Raw genomic sequence first — 24,609 nt, forward strand, 5'->3', positions numbered from 1 at the left:
CAGTTCTGGAACAACATCCTATGGACAGATGAGACCAAGATCAACTTGTACCAGAGTGATGGGAAGAGAAGAGTATGGAGAAGGAAAGGAACTGCTCATGATCCTAAGCATACCACCTCATCAGTGAAGCATGGTGGTGGTAGTGTCATGGCGTGGGCATGTATGGCTGCCAATGGAACTGGTTCTCTTGGATTTATTGATGATGTGACTGCTGACAAAAGCAGCAGGATGAATTCTGCAGTGTTTCGGGCAATATTATCTGCTCACATTCAGCCAAATGCTGCAGAACTCATTGGACGGCGCTTCACAGTACAGATGGACAATGACCCAAAGCATACTGCAAAAGCAACCAAAGAGTTTTTGCAGGGACAGAAGTGGAATGTTATGCAATGGCCAAGTCAATCACCTGACCTGAATCCCATTGAGCATGCATTTCACTTGCTGAAGACAAAACTGAAGGGGAAATGCCCCAAGAACAAGCAGGAACTGAAGACAGTTGCAGTAGAGGCCTGGCAGAGCATCACCAGGGATGAAACCCAGCGTCTGGTGATGTCTATGCATTCCAGACTTCAGGCCGTGATTGACTGCAACGGATTTGCAACTAAGTATTAAAAAGGGAAAGTTTGATGTATGATTATTATTCTGTCCCATTACTTTTGGTCCCTTAACAAGTGGGAGGCACATATGCAAACTGTTGTAATTCCTACACCGTTCACCTGAGTTGGATGTACATACCCTCAAATTAAAGCTGACAGTCTGTAGTTAACGCACATTGTGTTTGTTTCATTCCAAATCCATTGTGGTGGTGTATAGAGCCAAAGATGTTAGAATTGTGTCGATGTCCCAATATTTCTGGACCTGACTGTATATGATATACAACAGGTCAAATGCAAGTCCTATTACATTAACCCACATCTGCCCAACTATAGAAGAAGATAAACAGATGTGGCTTCATGCTAAACGATATTATAGCAGTTGAAGGCAGATAGTTAAGTCACATGAGAAGGCAAGAGAGCATACATTTACAGTGATATGCCCCATTTTTCAAATTATCTTGTAAGAAGTTGAGATTAATACAGGTTGGCACATTTTCCATCATATCTGAAAACAACAGTCATTTAAGATGAACCTCTGAGAATGAAAGAATAAAAAGCCTTTTTAGGTGATTAAATATTTCCTGGCGTCTGTAGTCTTGAGTCAGGTGTGATATATACTCTCTACCATCCTACCTTTAAAGAGAAAATTATTAAACAGATAAATGTCAGAGCATATTAAACCAGTGGAATGATTCACTGCATATGAAATATTTCTACCATAAATTGCACAGATTCCACCTACCAGTTATGCTTAAAAATGGGAAAAGAAAAAATAGAGAACTATAATGCAAAAAAAGACAAGAAAGAAAGAAAAGGCAATAGTCCTACTATCTAACAAAATATTGGCTCATAGCCTGTTTATCTACATAATACACCGACAGACATGAAAAATTGATCAGAGCGTCTACTCCATTTAAAATACATGAGATTACATTTCTCACTCAACAGGAGTCCGCAAACTTAATTACTGAAACAAATACTTGATTGAAAGCAGTATCCTTATAAAACTGTTGGCAGGTATCCTGCATTAACCAGCCAATTAGCTTTCATTCATAATAAATTAGGTACACTGTATCAAGCTAAGAATGTGAAGAACCCTAAGAGTGAAATACACTGCTTTCTTTCTCACTCTATCATTGACATCACTTGTGATAGCAAGGGAATCCAGAAAGCAACGTGAATGCTGTTTGTCTTTTCTGTGTATAACAACAGAGAGAAGTTTCCAGCAAGCAAAAGATTTTCAGCCTTCAAGGTTTCCACTGTTTTCTTGCTGGGTTTTTTGTTTGTTTGTTTGTTTCCTTAAGACCAACAACTGCACATTTGTTAATCTGGTTCTCAGTTCCAATAGACTTTGTTGCTGGATGATCAGAGCCATGAATTATGCAGAGTGTGGTAGGTCTCTACCACAATTAGAAGGACCATATTTAACTTGTAGTTAGTGTACAAATTCAAATTCACCGCAAAATATCCAGCCCAGATGATCTGTAGAAATATTACACAATATTTTTGAAACATAATGATAGATCTAGTTGGTCCCACGTGCACCGGAAGTACCGTGAAACAGATGGAGGGGATGTCCTATATTGTATGAAAGCATCTTACATGGAAGAGAATGAGAAAACTCTTCACGTGCACTTACCAGAACTATATACAGTAGTACAGACCTTTATTTTCTTCATTAGACTCTTTAAAAACAGTAATGTTTCAAGAGATCACATTGCCTTACTTGAGGCAATGAACAAAATGTAATATATAAACACATTCAGAACAGAATCTCTTAGCTTGTAGGTAAGCTGAAATAAAGTTCCTTGAAAGCTGAAAAATTAACTATATTTTCCCATTTAGAAACTATATTATTAATGATGTAACCTCCCCACATAAAGCAGTCTTTCTCATTATTAGTTTACATATTGTTAATATTGATGATAGAAATTGAAGTGTTCCAAGAGGGAAGAATATCTGTAACATTCAGAAAAACTTAATCTAATCTATTTTAAATATGACAGTAAGAGTCCACTCTACATAAGAAAAAAAATTGTTAAGAAAAGCAACAGTTATTTGTATATTCACTTTTTATTTATTTATATATATATATCAAATTTGTCACCACCCATCTCATTAAAAAACAACTCTGGACAGTTTACAGAGAAGCTAAAATCAGTTAAAAACACAACATAAAACAGTCCTGAATAAATAAGAAATAAATATAGTCCAAGAGTTGATGTTAATTGGCAAGTAGCTCAGTGAGCGTCACCAGGACGCCAAACTTTTTGTAGGTTTTTTTTAAGTGTAATGTAGAAAAAAATTAAATTGCACAGGTGACCCACAATGAGAGGTCCCCAGTTTTTCACTAGACTTTCTAGCCATGCTGTAATTTGAGATACCTAGAAATCCAGTCTACTGCTGGTCTGTAGGAGGTAAGCATCTCAATCCAGGAGCCAAGGAATCCCCACCAAACTTCCTTATGCAAGATACAGATGAGGAACGTTCTGGCTTCAGCCAGTGTTTGATGAAGAAACTCAGAACCCATTATCTGAGCAATGGAAAAATGACCCCTCCCTCTTTCTTTCCCTCTTTCCTCCCTCCTTCTTCTTGTGGGGAAAAAAGGGCTGGTAAGAAGGACCTCAGCCACTCAATAGCTGAAAGCATCTTCCTACTCTCTTCCCTGCAGATTAAGAATGGTAGGGAACCTCCCAGGCTGATCTCAGAGCCCTCAATTTGATCTTGAGTTCTGGAAGGGGCGCAGATATTGCTGCAACCTCCATAACTTCAGATTTGGAAGAAAGATATGTCTCTCACAATGCTGGTCAGAAAACAGCACCAAACACACTAAACATAGCATGCAACGTGAGAGGAATAAATGGATAAAGCCTGTTTTAAATTCTTTCACATTATTCTAAGTGTTCAAATTACTTCCCCAAAATAGTTTTACCAGACAGCTCCTTAAGGCTAACTGTAGAGAACTCCAATCTGAAGTATATAAATATCAGTTTCACTTTGTCTGACAAACAAAACATCTGCTTGTGGGCTTTTTATACATATAAACCTGTAAACCTTTCAAAAACAGAATTTCACATGTGTAGTGATTATTTAACATTCCAACAAGTACTGGTAAGGTTTTTTGACCAAATAAAATTATCCTATGTTTGGTACTTGTGCATGTTTATAAGACAAATTCCATTTCTGGTCACTGGTAGAAAGACTTACCATGCCACAGATGTTCCTTGCTTTAATGTTTGCCCATAACGTTTATCCCTGGTTGATTTTATCTTTCAGTCACTACACCAGTGTCCTCCTTCTCTGTGTCTGTGAGCTTCTAGTGGTGCTCCCAAAGTGGTATTCTAGTGGCATTCAAAGAAGGCCTCCTGTGATTCTGAATCTTCTGCACAGTATGCAGCCATGGGGACTTGTACCCACTGATAATCTGATCCACCATGAATTTTACCCCTTTCAAAGACTGTAAAAAATAAGTGGCCATAAACTGAATCCCAACTGGTCCAGAAGATGAAACACACTTAAGAAAACTTTAAAGCTTAAGGAGAACCACAACAGGAACAGCTGTCCCTAATTACAGCTCCATAGGAGGTGAACAGTACAGATGCAAGTATGTCAGGATCCATCTCACAGCAAGGTGAGTTGGATATGCTGCAGAGCAACACTCACTGGCTGGCAGGATTTAGGCAATGAATAAAGCCCCTAAGATCTTTTCCAGCTTTTTTTTTTTCCTTGAAGGAGTGAAATGGGTGTCTTAAGTAACTACAAAGCTTAATAAACCTATTTTATTTGTTCAATTTATATCCCTCCTTTTCTCCAGGAGCTCAAGGAAGCTTACATGGGAAGATATTTTAATTTATGCTGACATCAATGACTCAGTGAGCTAGGTTGGACTGAGTGTGTGTGACTGGCCCCAATTCACCAATACCTTTCCATGGCTCAGGATGGACCTGAATCTGGATCTGTTCATGTTAGTCCAACACCTTTACCATCTCATCCCAGTATATCATACCCCATATGCAAAAAATGTGCCTCCAATTTCAGGCCCTATTTATTGGGGACCGAAAACTGAGGGTCTGCTAGGCTGTCCTGTATGCACCTCTAGTTCTGCTGCTTATACAACATTGGCCCTTACCATTATATAGCAAGCATCACACAAACACAGCTGGTTAATTTCCTGGCTAAGGTAAGCTTGGTTCTCTACAAAACTCACAGAACATTTCAAGCACAACACCCTGTTCTTAACAGCAATGGGTTTTCATGAACACCACCTTTTAATTCAAGTCATGAATGCAGTGCATGTAGATTCAGGAACTAAAATTAAAATATACAATTCTATTCCTACTAGCATGTGGGTGAATTTTAGACAAGGAAATAGCTACATTTAGAAACAATAATGAAATATTGCTATTTAACCAATGGAAATATTTGGTGAAAAGTAGGATATGCTTAAAGTTTTATTCATCACAGAGTGTTAATATTTATTAGAACTTTTACAATCTTTTCCTAATTTCTATCATCAAGGTATGATAAAATCGGCTTAATAAAATATTTGTATACCTTATAAGCTTTGTTCATAAACCACACTTCTGACAGAAAAGTCTAAAGCAAAAAAGGAATCATTGAAAAGGCGGGCAGTAAATTTCTTTGCAATAGTGACTTTTAGTGTTATGGTAATGCTTAGCATTGTTCTCATGTATGTAATGTTACTTCTAAGAAAGAACTGCATTAAGGACCATGGTAGATGTTGGTGGGTTAAAGCGGCTTACAGAGAACAAAGTAGTGCATCATCTTCTCTGCTGTGCTCCCGTAACTGCCTCTTGTTTCTCCAGTTACACACAAGGTTCCCTTTTCATGGTAAATATTCAGTTTTATCACATGGGTACACTGTCTCACCACAAGGCACACAATGGCACTACTGTAATCTTACCTTCATCATGACCCTGCAAAATACTTGATGCTTGTTTCACCCAGAGCATTTCATGGCTGAATCTGAATCTAAGCTTTCCTCATCCAGACCTACTTATGCCACTTCGATGCATTGCACTGCACATCAAATACACAAGTGGTGCACTTTGCTGAAATAACTGTTTCGTCCCACTGAAATTCTTCGGAGGTCACAGAACTGCTAGGCAGTAGATGTCAAACAAAGGAACAGCAACCTTTTTAGGTGGCAGGCACCATAATGCAATGTTGTGGAATGTCACAGATGCCAAAAATTAAACAAAACCTTTTAAAAAATAATAAAATGAAGTGAACACAAAGATTTTATAGGGGTTGGCCATTTGTAATTCTAAGAATAATTTGGGGGTCAGTGAGTGCCATCTAGTGGTGCCATGGATGTCATATGGGCAGGCCCTACAGTAGCCAAAATGCACATATAGTTTAGTTATAGATTCACCAAGTAACATCCAGTCATTATCGTCCCCTGATAAACAGTATCCATCAGCAGAATGGATTCTGCACTGGACTGCAGAATGGATGGAAGAGTTTTCACACCACTGGAGAAAGAGAAGACTGCAGCACAGCAGGGAAGAGGGAGAAAGTTCTGTCATACAAGATGAGGCCCCTCTTGCCATCTTAGACTTGACATCATAATAAGCAGCAATGAGCCTTTATATAAGGAGTAATGGTAATATAATCACCATCACAATGAGTGATATTCTAGGGTCACAGAAGGAACTTCTCCTTGAAACACTGGAGAAACAGTAAAGTAGATGGTACTACCGTGCACAGTAAATTGACTGGAAGCATCTGATGCTGCAACGCACTTGAAACTAAAGACCACAACTCTGGCTACTAAGCTTATCAGTGCCTGTAAGATTATGAATGCTTTCCAACAGCAAGCCCAGATAAATCACTTTATGACCATCTATGGCACTTTCTTTGGATAAGAACCAATGCCCACTCCAGCAACAAGGCTCTTGACTTCACAGGGTCCCTCCAACTCTCCCAGGTGTAATGAAAAACATGCAGAGAACAATATATTGGTTTACATCTGTTTCACTGATGTACAATTATGGGACTTCAGCTCATCATCTTAACCAGGGTCTAAAATTTGATTTTATTCTGAAACTCCTAATGCCAGGGTGGAAATATCATTTCATAAGTATTTATGCTACAGTTTAAACGTATCTTTAAACAAGAACTTATTTCTTATTATGATGATAGCGTGAACTTCCCATATTTGAATCTTCCAAGAATCCCAGTTCTGCAGCAGAACCCTTGCACAAAGAGTTAAATCCTAAACAAAACTTCTGGTACTATTCCAATACATCATAATGCACTATTAAATGAAGGAGAAGTTTTCATAATGATTTTCACAGTCCTTGCAGGTATGCATATCTTCTGTCACACGTACTTTTTAACAATGACTAGTTAAATTCATATTTAGAATATATTATGACCAAATAAAAATATATTAAGACCACTAATTCAACAGGTAGCCCATCTGTTTGTCTTTGAAAAAACTTTTCAGTAGGCACCATCTCCAGAGTTGTATTTTTTACAGCCTTTCTTTTCATTCTTCAGACCTTGGAGTAACTACAGAAAAGCCAGCTACTTTGGCTACAATCTAGCCAAGATCAAGCACTTCAAACCTTCAATCAGTGCAAGCATTTTAAGTCTGCTAATCTCAACTGGAGAGATTGAAACACATCTGTAATTAGAATGTGTTTTCAGTGCAAAGCTATACTGTATGACAGGGAAGGGAAGGTGACGGACTATGTGGGTTCAAGTTTCTTCTCTACCACCAGACATATTAGTCACAAACGCTTAGACTGCAAGTTGTACACAGAAAACAAATACACAGTGATCCAAAAGAACAACTGTAACATATTCCTTGATATTGAAAGTTAACAATGAAGATACAAGCATAATTGAATTTACAAGAGACAACTGTAAGCACAATAAAAATGTGGCCAGTCATACTGTTATTTTCCATGAAATCAATATTAAAGTAGGCACAGCCTGCAAAAAGGAGGAGGGAGAAGGATGACTAAATCTGATGTCCCTCCAAATGCAACTATACTGACTGCATGCAAAGGAGTAGAAGCCCAATACGCAGGGAGGATAAACATCTATCCAACAGTTCCTTAATTATGAAGTTTAAAGCCTTCATATTCCAAAATTTTGATAAAATATGACTAGATCCTAACATAACTGCTATTATAGGGCTCAAATTACATATCTCTGGAAATCAAAAGCAATCTTGCTATAATCATCTCCTATACTGCCTATTTAAATTCTCCTAAGTTCTTGAGCTATCAAGTATGAGCAATGTCTAGTTCTTTTTTATTTCATAATTTCCTGTTCCTTCAAGTCATCTACCACAATTGATTTCAACATTTCGTAGGTTTCAGCTAACATGTACAATGTCAGTTAAAAGGGAAGGGGCATGTGAGGTCTAATTCCGTAAGTGTTCCTTTCTGTTTCCATTTCTGTAAGCGTTCCTTCTATTTCAAATAAGTGAGCTGGCCTGGCAATCTGGGAAGGAAGGCAGAGAGACTAAGACTAAGCAGACTCAGGCAGAACAGAAAGAAGGGGTAAATTCTCTTTTGTTTAATTGTAATCCCTTTAAATTGTAATGGACAGGAAATCAGGGACTGGCATATGTTCCTTCCAAGCGGCATGTTATGGGGGACAGAAAGCTTTGGTTCCTGCAAACACAGGTCCTTTCTAAGCCAACCATGGAAAAGTCTTTTATTGATATTGTAGCTCCAAGAGAAAGAAGGGTGGCAGATATTTTGAGAAGTCAGATTTCAGGGAAGTAATAATTAAACATAGCTTATTTAGCTCATTCATATCATGTATTAAAAATATTTAAAAATTAAGAGACAAAAACTGAACTGATATAATGGGGCTGATTTCTAAAGTTAAGATTGAGTACATCAAGTACATGTCACATTTATTTATTTTATTACATACAGAAAGCCACCCAACTCCACAAAGACTCTGGGCAGTGCAGAACATTGAAAACAGCTATAATAAAAGAACAATGCACATCCAGGAGAAAAAAACATTCAAATTAACATAAAATCCAAGGCCTGGGGACAAAGCCAGGTTTTCAAATACTTTTTTGACTTCCCTGATTGCAGGGAGGCATACAGATCAGGAGGGGGGGACACCGTTCCAGAGGGCGGGCATTGTGTATCCTGAAATAAGATAATTCCACAAACATATATAAAATAAATTCAAACAAATCATAAAGTGGTTTGCTTGATTTGGGTTGTGTTACATGAAGCCAGTCAATATTTATTCAATAAACCATAACCTGCATAATGTGTGGTCCCTGCCTTTTGTGTTATGTGACACCAGCTATAGTCTTTTCAGGGATCCCTAATTGCTGGGGAAGAGGCAGGAGGCTCATCTGAATGCCTAAGAACAGTTCCTCATGTTCTTGCAATATGACTGCTACCCAAAAAATTGCCATCCAAAAATTGTGGTCAAGACCAATTACAAAATACCAGCTAACCAGAAAGTAAACTATCCCCTTCTTTAGCCAGCCAGGAGGCTCCCAGCTTATCTCTCCTTTTTGTCTGAGCTGATGGCACACTTCCAAATAAAGTCATGAGTTGTGCTACTCACCATTTTATTTTCTAAGTACAATAAATAAATTAATGCTGGCACCTTGTTTGCAGATGGCAGGGTCCCATTTATTGGTGCTATTTAAGCAAAAGAATCTTGAGTTAAGAGGACAGGGAGACTTGTGTGTGCAAAAGGAGGCACCTGTGGTTACATTAGCTCACAGAGCTCTTGTGATAATGACCCCGGGTCTAAATTTCCCCCAGTATAATTTGGTTGGGAAACTAATAAGCAATAAAAGCTTTAACAGGGCACTATTTAGTTTCAAACATGACCTCTACAATTTGGGTGTATCTCTACCACTGGGCTTAATCTAAACCATGAGTAAAGTATAACTCAGCAAAGGTGTGCCCTACATGGCAAAGCAGAGCCAATCTGTCTATTCAGATACAGTGAAGGACAAAGTCCAAGATACGTAGCTTCTTGTTTTTTCCTGTTTTCATGATTCTTTTTTGCACCTGCCTGTTCTTCCTAAACTGGCAAATATGAAGGGATGCTACATTCCTCTGTATACAGCAACTCCACTCGCAGCAATAATTTAAACTATTTTTAAAGAGTCCAATCAACATCTTCCTAATTGACTGAAAAACAGTGCTTCTCAATGTTGTAAACTTTCTTTTATGAGCAAGCCAAATTGTACATATATTAGCACCCTTTACTAATATAATACCATTGTTGTTTTATAAAACAATAGTACTCTATGTATTTGAATCTTACCCTTTAAAAAAACCAGATTTTTTTTCCTATTGCTTTAAAATTTCCCTGAATTTTACATCTCTGTTTGGGCACTGCTGCAAGCTGAATCACTTTGATTCTTCACAAAAGGAGCACGAATGAGCCACTATTCTAGGCATTAAACTAGAAAATAAAGCCAATCACCTAGTAATGCTGAGAACACCATTTGAAGCCACTCAGTGCAACTAACAAGCTAGGACTCGTGGACTCACAAAGAGTCCTGGACCTGTTCAAGGTATTTCAGTTTGCATAATATTGTTGATCTGAGTGTACAGAACAAACATAACTAACTTTTGCTCAATGGGTAGACAATGGTTGCTGCTATTGCACAACTAGCAGAATAAAAGTTACACTGTTTGATCTGAGAGTTTATATATCCAAAGAAGCTTCCACATCTCTAATTTTACCTATTTTTAAAGCAAAAAAATTGATTTATCTGTAAGTATGTTAATATCATTAGGCAAGCTAGGAGCAATACTTTTAAGTCCAAGGCAACCTAGCAACAATATAAACAGAATATTAAATTGCTTGAATTAGGTCTCTTTAAAACAAAACAAAGCAAATCACCAAGATTCCAATACTATGGAATGAAGCTAAGGCCATGTGACTTAATGGTCAAACCAAAACCATCATCATCAAGTACCTTAGCAATAAATAAATCCTATTATGAAGCTGAGGTTGCAGAATTTCAGGGAACTCTGAAAAGTATGCAAGATGTGAGCTGTGGTTTCAGAAAGAATTAAAAGGCAGGATGGCAAGAGATTCACATCTTTAAGAGCAAAGATTTAATATACTGCCGTACAACATCATAGGCCAAGTGTTCATGTCATATACTGTGATTTATAAAACACAAAGACTGAATTCACACAACATACTAAGTTGACTGACATTTGTGGCCTAATGAAACCAGGCCACAGTATTACACAGGGAACAGTATGTGGGCAAAGCAATGAAATTTCAGTAAAGTATGTTCAACTAATCTCACTGCTAAGTGTATAAAATTCATGTTTCCTTCCAATCCAACCACTTAGTCCCAGAATATGCTGTGATTTCAGAGTAGTAATCTAATACCTCACTGGCTAGAAATAATTTAATGATGCATAATTTGATAAAATGTTGGGTAAATCTAAAGACCCACTAGGAACCAAAAAGACAGATCAAGTATAAGGTTAAATGCACTATATACTGAGAAATACAATTGTTATTACACAAAATAAATACCAAGTTTAAGCTATTTTTTAAAAAAAAACAGTCTGGGTTTCTTTTCTGCAACATATACTATTTTCATTCCTTAGCAGTGTGCTAAGCAGTTTCTGATCAAACTTAAAAGAAATTTAGTCCTTTTATTGAAAATTTCCATTTGGGTAAGGAAGAAAAAAGAAAAGCATTTACAATTAAAGAATAAAACATTAAAAATTAATAAATGTCATTTCTCATTAAGACTGAAAGTAGAGAAAAAATGTTGTTATGGTTGCAGCAGTTTCTGATACTCATTAACAGAGTTAGACAAGAATTCCCTAAACTATTATGGCCTATAAAACATTATTTGGCACTCAGGCATGAAAACATTCCAGCTCTTGAGTCTGATTCCCCTAGCTTAATACAATGAAATAAGAAATCCTGTGTGTGTGTGTGTGTGTGCGTGAGAGAGAGAGAGAGAGAGAGAGAGAGAGAGAGAAAGAGAGAGAGAGAGATAAATTGATAAGCATTGTTTAGGACTGCTGACTAATCTGAAAAAGGACAGTTGATAAATATCATAAAACTGGGAGAGATAAAAACTGTTTATTAGCAACCACAGTAAAAATTCATCTTGCTCTCTAATATAACACTATAGACCAGTGTTTCTCAACCTTGGCAACTTTAAGAATTGGGAGTGCTGGCTAGGGAATTCTGTGGGTTGAAGTCCACACATCTTAAAGTTGCCAAGGTTGAGAAACACTGCTATAGACTATGGGCCCAGGATAAAGTTCTCCATGTATGTATGTATGTATGTATGTATGTACGTATGTATAAAATTTATATGGCCACCCAACTCATGTGATTGTGATGTACACCAGTAAAACCAAAGGAAAATCCAAATTATAATTAAAATCAATGATATCAACAAGAACAAAGCAAACACTGACATACAAATAGCATACTGTCAGGGCCCACCAAACACACATTCCATCTTTCAAGACAGGCTCCTCTATCATCCTGGTCTAACACCTGGGGGAGAAACCAAGTTTTTAAAGCCTTCCTAAAGGCTAAACTCACCCCCCAGTCCTGCTGCGCTGCCTCATCATGGCTGGGGGAACGGCATTCCTGGGAGGAATGAGGAAAGAAAGTCAGGAGTGTGTGTCCAGAGTATATATTCCCAGCAGGGTCACCCATGGCATGAAGGCCATCTCACTGCCCAGCTAAAGCAAGCAGACACCTATACTGGGCAGCAGCAATGTAGGAAGATGTCAGAGGCAGATGATCACTTTAGTAACAATGGAAAGGCATCAGTTCACACTGTGTGAGAGAAGGCAATGGTAAACCACTCCTGTATTTTTACCAAGAAAACAACATGGATAAAAAATATAAAATGATTGATGATATAGTGCCAGATGATGGGCCCCTCAGGTTAGATGGCACTCAACATGCTATTGAGGAACAGCTGAGAATCTTTCGGAGTTAAATGGTGTTTATGACGTGGCTAGATTAAAGCCTTCAGGATGTCTAGTTGCTGATGTTGCCATATAGGAAAAGAAAATCCGAAGCTGCAAAGACAGAATTACAATAGGAACATGGAATGTAAGTAGCATGAACACGGGAAAGCTTAATACAGAAGATGAAACAAAACTACAAAATGACATCTTAGGCACCAGCAAATTGAGATAGATAGGGATTGGAGACTTTCAGTCAAAAGATCACACTGTTTATTACTCAGGACATGAAAAACAAAGAAGGATTGGCACTGCTTTCATAGTTAGGAAGGCTATAGCAAGGTAGTACTTGGCTACAATGCAATCAACAACCAAATAATACAAACTAAACTTCATGGACAACCCTTTAACATGATGATCATTCAAGTTTATGCTCCAACCACTGATGCAGAAGAAGGGAAGGTTGATGAGTTTTATAATCAAGTTTTAATTTGAAATTGACAGAACATGCAAGCAAGATGTGTTGCTTGTGACTGGAGACAAGAATGCCAAAGTTGGAAAAATGAAAGAGGAAAATGTAGTTGGACTGTATGGCTTAGGAAACCAAAATGAAGCAGGAGACCAATTTATCAATTCCTGTCACTCCAATGATTTCTTCATAGCTAACACTGTCTTCAAACAACCAAAATGATCCCTCTATACATGGACATCACCAGATGGAATATACAGAAATCAAATTGATTATATCATTGCTAAAAAGACTTGGAAAAGTTCAATTATACACTGCTCATGTGTAAGCTCCAAGTTAAGCTAAAGAAGAATAAGAAAGCAAGTCAGTTTCCACGATATATCTTGAACATATAGCCACCATTTTTGAGGAGAGCATCAGGAATTGTTTTGAAGTCCTGAACCTCGTTGATAGAAAACCAGAAGAATTATGAAATGAACTTAAAGAAGTTATTAAGGGTGAATATGAAAAGAGACTGCTAAAAATGAAGAAAGAGAAGGCAAACTGAACAAACCATGGAAATTGCCAAGAAGAGAAGTCAAAGCCAAGAAAGACAAAAGAAAGGAACTTAATAAAGAGTTTCAGAGAGCTGTTAGATGAGTCAAGAAGCAGTATTACAATAACATCTGTAAAGAAATTGAAGATGGAAACAGACATGGAAAAACAAGGATCTCTGAACTCAAAAGGAGATTCTAACCTCAAATTGGTACGCTAAAGGACTCCAATGGACAGAAGGTAACCAATTCAAAGGAGATCAAACAAAGATGAAAGGAGTATATTGAAAGGATGAAAGGAGTATACAGCAAGATGTCAACATCCAAGATTCCTTAACTTACAAGAACCTCTAATACTAGAAGATGAAGTTAGATCAGCACTCTGGTCATTACCAAGTTGGAAGGCTACAGGAACTGATGGAATACCCACTGAAATGTGGCAAGCAGCAGCAGCAGAACAAGTAAAGGTTCTAACTAAGCTACGCCAGCAAATTTGGAGAATAACACAGTGGCCTGTGGACTGGAAGAAGCCAATCTATATTTCAATATCAAAAAAAGGAGACTTAATAGAAAGTGCAAACTATCGCACAATATCCTTAATTTCACATGCTAGCAAAATAATGTTTAGGATCACCCACACAGATTAGGACTACATGGAAAAGAAGATACCGTGTGCTCAAGATGACTTTAGAAAAGGCTAAGGAACATGAGACATTATTGCTGAGGCACGCTGGATAACTGAGAAAGCCAAAGAATATTACAAAAATGTCAGTATGTGCTTCATTGATTATAGAAAGGCCTTTAATTGTGTCGATCACATCAAGCTGTAGAAAGAGCTCAGAAAAATGGGAATCCCAGAACAACTCATTGTCCGCATTATACAGGTCAGGAAGTCACAGTACAGACAGAACATGGTGAAACAGACTAGCTCCAGGTTGGCAAAGTAGTGACACAAGGCTGTATACTCTCCCCTTAGTTATTCAACCTATATGCTGAATATATATTAAGAGAAGCTTGATTGGAAGAAGATGACCATGGTTTTAAAATTGGAGGAAGAAACATCAATAACCCGCACTATGCTGATGACACTATCCTGATAACAAAAAAATGCAAAGGATCTGCAAGCCCTAGTAATAAACGTTAAGGAGCACACTGAAAAAAATGGGACTAGAATTAAATATAAAGAAGACCAACTAATGGTAGTAGGTAAAACAACCAGCCTTAGAACTGACAATGAAGATATAAAAGTGGTGGATAACTTCTGCCTTTTAGGATCAACCATCAACAGTAAAGGGGCAAGTCAAGAAATACGCCACAGACTAGCACTTGGTAGAGCAGCCATGAAGGCCTTGGAAAAGATATTCAAATGCTGTGATGTATCTATACCTACAAAGATCAGAATTGGGCAAGCCATTATATTCCCTGTGACATTCTATGGAAGTGAAAGCTGGACTTTGAAGAAGCAAGATAAGAAGAGTATTGATGCTTTTGGACGTTGGTGTTGGAGAAGACTCCTGAGAATACCGTGGACAGCGGAAAAAACAAACCAATGGATCATCAAACAAATCAACCCAGAGTTCTCACTCAAGGCACAAATGACCAGGCTCAAATTATCCTACTTTGGACAAATTTTGCAAAGACCTAGATTTCTAGATAAGGCAGAGATAGGCAGTCTCACAGATAACTAGTCCTGTGGCATTTAAAACTCTTTAGGTGATAACCAGCATCTCAGATTGCATAAGGAAGTCTACTGGGAACTAATGCAGCTGGCAAAATAGTGGTGGTGTTACACAGGCATACCAAGATGTGCCCATTACTACAGGCACCATTGCATTCTAGACCATTACAGCTTCTGGATGGTCTTCAACAGCAGCTCCATGTGGAGCATATTGCAACAGTCCAACAGGAAGTAACTAAGGCATGCATAGGCATGATCAGAAGTAGGGCCTCCCAATCCAGAAACTGCAATTGGCACATAAGCTGGAGTTGTGCAAAGGCTGTCCTGGCTGCAGCTGCCACCTGCTCCTCAAGCAAAAGCTGTGAGTCCAGGAGAATCCCCAAATTGCACACAAGTTATGAGTGGGGGAATGGAACCCCCCTAAATAGCCAATGGTGGAAAATCTCGTTCTGGGATCAGAGGGGCCCTAAACCCACAGCTATCTGGTCTTGCTAGTGTTGAACCTGTTCTTCCCCATCCAGACCTCTTCAGCCTCCAGACAATGGGACAGATCTTTGACAGCATCACTTGGTCAGCTCAGAATGGAGACATACAATTGAGTATCATCAGTGTATTGATGATACTTCACACCCCATGCAGCTCATGGCATGACATATCACCCAAGCATCCTACTCAGAACTTCTATTCAGTTTGAAAAAGCCACTGATAAGCCTTTAGGGAATGTCTGTAAAATCTCTCTAAAACAAACAAATATACTTTTTCACTCTGTGTTTGATATTTATTCCAGTTCTCCTGACATTGTTTAAAAACAAACAAACAAACAAACCTCCTGCTCAGAAGCTCACATATATCCAAGAACATTTTAATACATCATAAGCCGTAGCAATTCACCTTATTGGAGGTGAACAATGCTCAGCCATAACTACATTAATACTCCTAGTTAAGTTAGAGGCAGAGAAGCTAATACCATGAGTGTCTCTCAATTCTCCAATGAATTCCACTGTTCTCCTCCAAAATGAAGCCTAGAGAAATACAAATGTATATATAAAAAGATATGCAAAAGGAAGCAAACCACGGTGCTTATTTTTCATTTATTTTCACAGCATACAAAGTATTTATATTCTTTTGGTGGAAAAGAGTGAAAACATATTTAGTTTTGTCTAATTCCCAGTAATTTCTTTGTCATGCCTTCACATAATTTGTTTAAAAATACATGTCATTAATTTCATAGTCACTTTGTTCTCCTGCTTGATCTGCAAAATGAGCTGTCAAAATGTATGTTAAACTGTGCAGTGCAAGGCCAGAAGGATTGCTTATAAAGAATGAGAAACTTTAGTTTCTAAAATACCAAAATTCCTAATAGTAAACAGACATTAATGTTATTAGTTTATGGGATAAAAGGCTGCCAGGGTTTTACCAAGTTATATAGCATAATTCAAAACAGAAATACATAACTAAGAAGCCACTAAATAGTCTTACTGAGTTGGGATGCAGAAGGCAGAGTTATGGCTAAGATCTAAAGGTCTGAACAGATCAGCAGAAACCCTAGGTGGTGAACAGCTGACTTCCTACCTGACTATATCTTCCAACATCCCCTATTCAGAGAAGTCCCCTACATTCTCCAAAGTTGGATCCTTGGATGTGGCAAAAAGTATTTCATAGCTGGTCCTCTGGATCCCAGCCTATGACACTTCATGAGGATTGAGTCCTTCAAAATACTTCCAATTTACAAGACCCGCATATGATCATTCCTATTATTTAAATCTCCTCCAACAGAAAAATTAAGCTTATTTTAGAAAGATTAAAACAATTGTAGTCATTTATGGATTTTTCAAACCCAGTGTGTAGTTCTCTTGTCTCTAAATACATCTTGCCCTTAGACCAGGCATTTGCTGCACAGTGATAATGCAAGCAACAACAGAAATGGAGACAGTCATCAAATGAAACTGATGCTTGCAGTGTTCAAATTTACAAATGTAAAGAAAAGGCCAAGGACATGATGAAAAGTTGTCATATGCAAGTATTCTCCCAAGCTGACAATATTTTAAACCTTTGGAATCATCGTCTCACATATCCAGAGCAGTTTTTAAATGAATAGTATTGTATGAAATACGACGTCTAGAATCTTGCCCTTTTTGCTGCAGCAGTTCAGAGAAATTCATACCACTGCAACTCATAACCACATCCACAGGCCAACCGTTAATGATACAACCAACATTTGAAGGAAAGAGAAGAAAGGGAAGAAGGACTTTGCAGCCCAATAACAGTACTGCAGCACACAGGGCCAACTTCAACCTCCCTCTTATCTTAACGTGCACCTAGGGCAGTCATCCCGCCCCGACACCATCCTGACATGCCAATATGTGTTGGTTCTTCTGTGTTTAACTGCCCTTCACACAGTCTTAGTCTGGAGGTGGAAAGCAACTCTGCCTGAATTAGCCAAATAGCAGAAGGATTCATCTGACAGAAGATCTCAAAATAAGCATGGAAATTATGTAGCCACAGGACAGATTTTATTTAAACCTCTCCTGGGAGAGATGCAATTTTCATTACTTAAATTGCCATTAGGAAAATTTTATTTAACTACTCTTTCAGAGAAAATACACGTGTCATCCCTTCTCAGAGGTATTTTTTTTTTCTAATTTACTCTGGGTTTTTTTTTTTAGATTAATTTTCATCTAAAACTTTGGAATGATTTGATCATACTCTGTAATACCAAAGTTGATATTTACTTCTTAAGTCCTTAGGAGGAAAACCAGCTCCACTTCAATTAATCTTTGATAAACAGAGGACATTATTGTCATACTGAACCATTACACTCACAAAATTTATTTCTAAACTGTACTAATCAACTTGTTTATTCTGATTAGCTTTTCTTCAACAACCAGCTTCAATAATTCTGAATTATTTAACGCATATTTCTGAATTTCTCAGTGTTTACACAATTTTTAGGAAACATGGAAATTGTACTTAAAAATCTGTTTCTAAAAAATTTTAAAATCATTTTTTCTCTGTCCTGAATAGCAAAGTACACTAACAGAATTTAATTTTCTCTAGGAAAATTTGATTTGTTAACCAGGGCACTTTTATATTTACAAATTACAAAGGCGCTATCATAGGAATAAGCAACATGCACAATGCCTTCCAAATGTTTGGGACTAGGATTACCACAATGCACTGCCTTGGGTCATCCTGGCTGATGTTGGTGAGTCCAAACATCTAGAAAACACCAACTTGCTTACTCCAGTCTTAAAGCACTGTGGAAAAAATTTATAGCTCTTTAGATACATTTTACACATGGTCTCTCAGTTTCTCTTTCAGTCCTTATTCCTCTGTTTCTATCAGCAATACAGAAATGATAACACTGACCTTACTAAATTGCTGTAAAGGTTATAGAGATGATATAACTGAAATGCTTTAGACACTGTAAAATGCCGGATAAATGTTTGATATGCTTAGTTTTATAAGTCAACTATCTCTTCCAAGTGCTATTTCAAGTAATATCACCTCACACTGACCTCATATTACCATCTCACACTGACCTCACTATGCCTGCAAGTCTATATATATTTCCAAGAAAGAAACATTCTGGACAGTTCAACAACAAGAAAAAAACTGTCAGTAACTATTATAACAGTAATGAAAACCAGTAGTTTTTCAGCTACAAGCAAAGTTGGAGGATTTGACTGAGAAGAATATGACGGCTGAATTTTTCATTGATGATCTTCAATGCATTCAGTTTAATCTTCCCTCTTTTATCAAGCCACATATCTTTTCTGCCCTTCTTTAATTTTCTCATTAACAGTCAATGCCATATAATCACCACAGAATTTCTTTTGACTTGTGCAATTTCAATTAGTGATGTGATTTCAATAAATAGGATTTTCATTTGAAAATATTTACTTTTGCTCTATCTCTTGGAGCTTCCTAAATACAGCAACAAATGCCGCAGTTTGGGGAAAAAATAACACTGAAGAGTTTGGATCCTGTGTTGCTATTTTATAAATAGAAGAATTCCTTACATTCACAGGATGGCTCAGTTAGAGCACAAAGTCCTTTTCTGAAGATCCTCTAACAATACAGGAAGAATATTCGCAAAGTAAAATAGGCCACTCTTTCCTCCTTGCAGTGGAAATATCCCATTAACAGAATTTTGTTTATGGTAATTTAGATTCCAAGCCATAATATTCCTTCTAACTAAATACACTAATCACCTATAATGCCTCTTCTCCCTTCCCCAGTGTGCATGCTATTAGTCAAATATATGTAATAAACAAGGCATAACATAAATCTAATCACCTACATTTTAAACTACTGCTTCCTTAATAGTTGCGTCTGCACATACTCCCAAATTTACCAGTGGTATCAATAAAATAATGCATGCAAAAATACCTTATATATTGAAAATAAAGCATTTGAAAATTCACCTATAAGTATGAGATTAACAGTATATTTGTATTCAGTTGTATATCACTGAAGGGGGTAGCCAATTGCCGCAGCAATTTAGCCAATTGCCAGAGCAAGCCTATTTTGTAATTAAGAGAAGTATTTCCTTCACCGGTTATCTAAGTTCAGAATGCTATCACTACAGCCTCTAGCACCATTTTCTCTCCCTAAGGCCCTCCAGATATCTTGACGGCCAAGCCTGCTGTGAATTATGGGAATTCAAGCCCAACCTAAAGGACCACCAGATTGTCAAACACTGTTCCAGAAAAAGGAATGCATTACTGAAAAAAATTAAAAAGTCTCAGACAAGGGACATTATGAAATGCAAAGTTAGAGCATTTGTTGTTGTCAGTTCCCTTCATCAGAATACAACACAACTCAGCTTCAAATTAATTCATCACAGCTGTTGACCAAATTGGCCTAGACTTCTGCAAATTCTCCAGCACATCTGGAGGCCTCAAAAAAATACCCAGCCTAATTCAACGGAGTTAATGCAGCACTATTAGTAGCAGGCAAAGGAGCAAGTATAAAGACAGTAAATCCCTATGTGATTTCAAGAAGAAAACCTTGCAGTAGCTTGCTTTCCATGCTGGATATTTGCATTACTTATATTTCAACAATAGTTTAATGAAACACAGAGTCCAACTGAGTTCTTTTCTGTGTTTGGGATCCGCTGTCTCAATAGTTTAAAGGCCATATTTACAAACTTAATATTTACAGTCCAAATGTTCAGAATGACTGAACTGCCACAGTGCTTGACAACACAGAAGAGAATATACAGTACATCCCTAACCGCATGCTTTCATTAGAAGGTTTGGGTAGAAGAACCTTTCTTTTGGAGATCATTTTACTTATTAAATTTATATTCCACCTTTTGTTCAAGAGCTCAAGATGCACACATCACACCCACCCACCCACACCATTTTTTCTCACCACAGCAAGAACTGTGAACTGAGAAAAAGTAACCAGCCCAAAGACAACCAGTGAGCTTCCATGGTTAGAGATAGATCAGAACTTGATTTCCCTCCTTCTTATTCAACAGCTTAACCAGTGCATCACACTGGCTCCCTAATGGATCATGAATACCTATACTCAGAACAGGGTGCAAAGCATAGCACTAGTATGGTGCTTCAAATGAATTCATACCAACCTTGACAAACTGTTCCAAAGAAGCTGAATATTATTATCCCCTTCTTGGAGATGGGAATAAGAAATAGGAGGTTATTTAAGGCAGCAAAGGAACTATTTGAACTGGGACCATTCCAGTTCTCACAAAGTGGCACCACATTTCTCTACCTTTTGAACATGCAATGCAAGAAAAATCATCTATACATTTAATAAATAAGTAAAATGATCTCCAAAAGAAAGGTTCTTCTACCCAAACCTTCTAATGAAAGCATGCAGTTAGGGATGTACTGTATATTCTCTTCTGTGTTGTCAAGCACTGTGGCAGTTCAGTCATTCTGAACATTTGGACTGTAAATATTAAGTTTGTAAATATGGCCTTTAAACTATTGAGACAGCGGATCCCAAACACAGAAAAGAACTCAGTTGGACTCTGTGATTCATTAAGCTATTGTTGAAATATAAGTAATGCAAATATCCAGCATGGAAAGCAAGCTACTGCAAGGTTTTCTTCTTAAAATCACATAGGGATTTACATTTATTAGCATGATAAGATTCAACAATATATTGCTAGCTATAAGAGACAGTAATTTAATGCTCTCTCCCTTTTCAGTATCTCTCTGAAATCAGAGTTCAAATCTCCTGGCTCAAATTTCAAAACTGTTAAATATAGATTTTTGTGGTGTGGTGGTTATGTCCCGAGCAAAGGTTCATGCCAACAATGTTTATCAAGTCAATAATCAGATTGGACAACAACAGGGCTTTTTAAAAATCTTGTAGGTATCACATAGCATTTTTTTTTCAGCTGCTACCATCAGCTGCTCCCTGACAGGATGAAATTATCAGACCAAATGCTGTTTCATTCACCTAGCTAATACAGATGGTTTCCATGGTAAAACACTAACTTATACAATTAACCTTCAATAACACTAATAAGCTATAAACAGGAAGAATATTACTAAGAGATATTAATAGTACATTAACACTCAATAGCCATCCCAGGGAAATGATACTCATGGTAAAATTACAGGCATAAGGAAAGAGGCCAGGGGAGAACACACATTTCAAATGTAAAAATTTCCAGTTTCAATCTGTAGCATCTCCAGGCAAAAGAAAACGAAGTAGCTGTGCAAGTCTTCTGTCCAAATCCTTGGAGAGCTGCTGAGTTTTGGCATATATCATGCTGGAGTAGATGAATTAACAGTCTGATATGTGGCAAGGCAGTTTGTGTATTCATATTCAAAACATATGCTTCACCTTTGTTGAGTACATATTATGACTCGTATTACTGTTAATAATGCAATTTACAGAAACAAATTTCTTTTCCATCCCAAGATTTATAATACTTCACTGCAAACTACTGACATTGCTTTGAAATACATCCATCAAATGTTTGTTTTCTCTTACAGTATGCCACAGAATAAACAAACTAAATCAATGACCAAAGGCCCAGCTGAATATAAAACTGATGCAGATTAGTAAGGGAGGGAAAAGGTAGAAGGGAGTATTAAAGGAAACCCAATGGAGAGCGAAACCACTTTTCAAAACACCCACACAGAGACAGCAGCTCCCGACAAGAAAAATGTTCTCTACAAAAATAAACCACAAAGATTCTTTTCATGAAAAATTAAAGAGTTCTCTATATGCAGATTACATGACATTTAATTTTAGGAAACTCTGCTGAAATGAAACTCTTCTGTGCATGATTCACAGTTCATGAGATAAATGATTAAACAATACACATCCTTTTAGATAATTTAATATTCTTCTTTTAGCATGTTTAATTCCTTCTTGAGGTATGGTTCATACATTCCCTAGATTTAATTATTAAAACAGAAATAGAAACCATTTGTCGGGTAACGAAACGTCTGCAAGAAAACAACCAAACTCAACAAACCCCATGGACTCTATAGAAACCATCATAAAACCATTTCTTTCTTACCTTGGCACTGAAATCCTTGTTTTCCAAACCCCCTGCAAGGGGAAAAAAGAGAGAAAGGAAAGGACTTAGGTATACATTTTGATATTAAATTAATACCAAACTATAATATATTTAAACTTATTGTCAAAGCAAAAGAAGCTGTTAAGACCTCTTATTTTCAAGTAAGAATAGGATTTTTTTTTCCAAATTACTATATCTAATTTTGAAGAAAACCTGCACAGTGATACAATATGTCTATGTAGGGTGGTACACTTAACTATGTGACAAACATTGCAAGTTGCTGCATATTTGACAGGTACCAACAGCTTAACGTTTTCTCTACTAACTTCTATTTTCTGAAATTCTGCCCCAGGAATAAAAATATGAAAAAATGGGTTACAGTTTATTCAAATGAAGGCCATGTTTCCTTGGATGGCATCTCCTGATTTTTTTTTAAACAAGTAATATTATTTTGACAACATAATGATTCATATTGCTCTGTTAGGATTCCTTGTGATGGTATGATAATGATTCATTTATCTTTAAAGCTTTTAAAGTCCAGAGTACACCAGTGTCATATATGGCTATTGAATAATAATGTATCTAATTCAGGCTTTGCCAACCTGGCATTCTCTAAATAAATTAGACTCCAATTCCCATAGTATTTGGCCTTTGTTCTGAATTATGGGACCACATATATGGAAGACAGAGGACAGCCTTTCAATGTTGGGCATGAATATGAGATCCACAAGAAAAATCAAGCCAGGTTATCCATTTATTGGAAGTGTTCCTATAGTTTTGCCCATCTTCTTCTCTTCTCAAGGTGTCTGTCTACAAACTTTTTTTATACCAGACCTTCTATTCTTTAGATTCAAGAATACAAAAAGCACTCTTGTAGACACTCACATTTGATTGGTGGCCTTTGTAAGAATTTGCCATATCTCCATATCCTTTAAGTGGGGCACTGGGAGGAGAACCAAATATAAACTCTGCAAACATTCTATTTTTTTTAATTTAGAAAATATGTATTTCTTAGGGACACACAATATAATAGAGAGCTCACATACATATATTTCCTTCATTTCCTCTCTTCTCTACAATTGTTTAATTTTCCAGGTGTTTCTATGAGGCTGATGTCAACAGTGAATTTCTTTGAGGACATCAGTTTTCACCGTGAGATGAAACATTGGTTACTAGTTCTTTATTTACAAAAAACTCTGAAGGCAAGATCAATGAACAATGACCTAATGTTTATGTAAACCGTACCTTACACTAAACATTGAAGACTACATGACATATATCCCCATAACGCTGTAAGATGCCCAGACTCATTGATGAGTGGGCAGCCTCACAAAATGATTACATAAGTAAATAAATGTTATCCTTATCCTGTCTCAGAAACAATACTGTATGATAGCCCAATGACAATAACACTTAAATATCTGAGATGTGTGCTCCACAATTACTTAGGAACCACTCTGTGCCCTAACCTACTTGTCTAGTAGAAAAAGTCTTTTATCACATGGAACTAAAACACATCTGACTCAAAACTTTTTATAAGCACAGGATACCAGGAACTGGGTTTCTGCATCTCATTATAAACTTTGGGCCATGTCAAATTCGTGGATATATATCCATGTTGTCAGAAGAGAGTCCTCTAGGACATGGTAGTAAAACTTTCTCTTAGTCCCACATTCCCAAGCACACACACAAAGATTGGTTAGGAAACTGCTGCTGTTGTTGTTGAGTCGTTAAGTCGTGTCCAACTCTTCGTGACCCCATGAACCATATTGCGCCAGGCCTTCCTGTCCTTCACTGCCTCCCTGAGTTTGCTCAGTTTAGCAAACTGTACATATGAAGAAATTCTGCATACAGTGGCACACAGGAAAACTGCCCTAT

General features: G+C 37.2%; 1 protein-coding gene across 1 annotated transcript in view; it reads right to left on the reverse strand.

The window, feature by feature from the left end:
- Window positions 1–24,609, reverse strand: part of PRKCA (protein kinase C alpha) — a 200,461-nt gene that overhangs the window by 167,808 nt on the left and 8,044 nt on the right. Inside the window, exon 2 of the mRNA XM_088138294.1 lies at window positions 22,732–22,763. Within this exon, the coding sequence (XP_087994420.1) occupies window positions 22,732–22,763 (32 nt within the window). The remainder of the gene's footprint in view (window positions 1–22,731; window positions 22,764–24,609) is intronic.

The sequence above is a fragment of the Python bivittatus genome, unplaced genomic scaffold (genome assembly GCF_059951505.1).
Source record: "Python bivittatus isolate LINGU-HERP-01145 unplaced genomic scaffold, Pbiv_v1 ctg000220_np1212, whole genome shotgun sequence".
In the NCBI taxonomy this organism is placed as follows: domain Eukaryota; kingdom Metazoa; phylum Chordata; class Lepidosauria; order Squamata; family Pythonidae; genus Python; species Python bivittatus.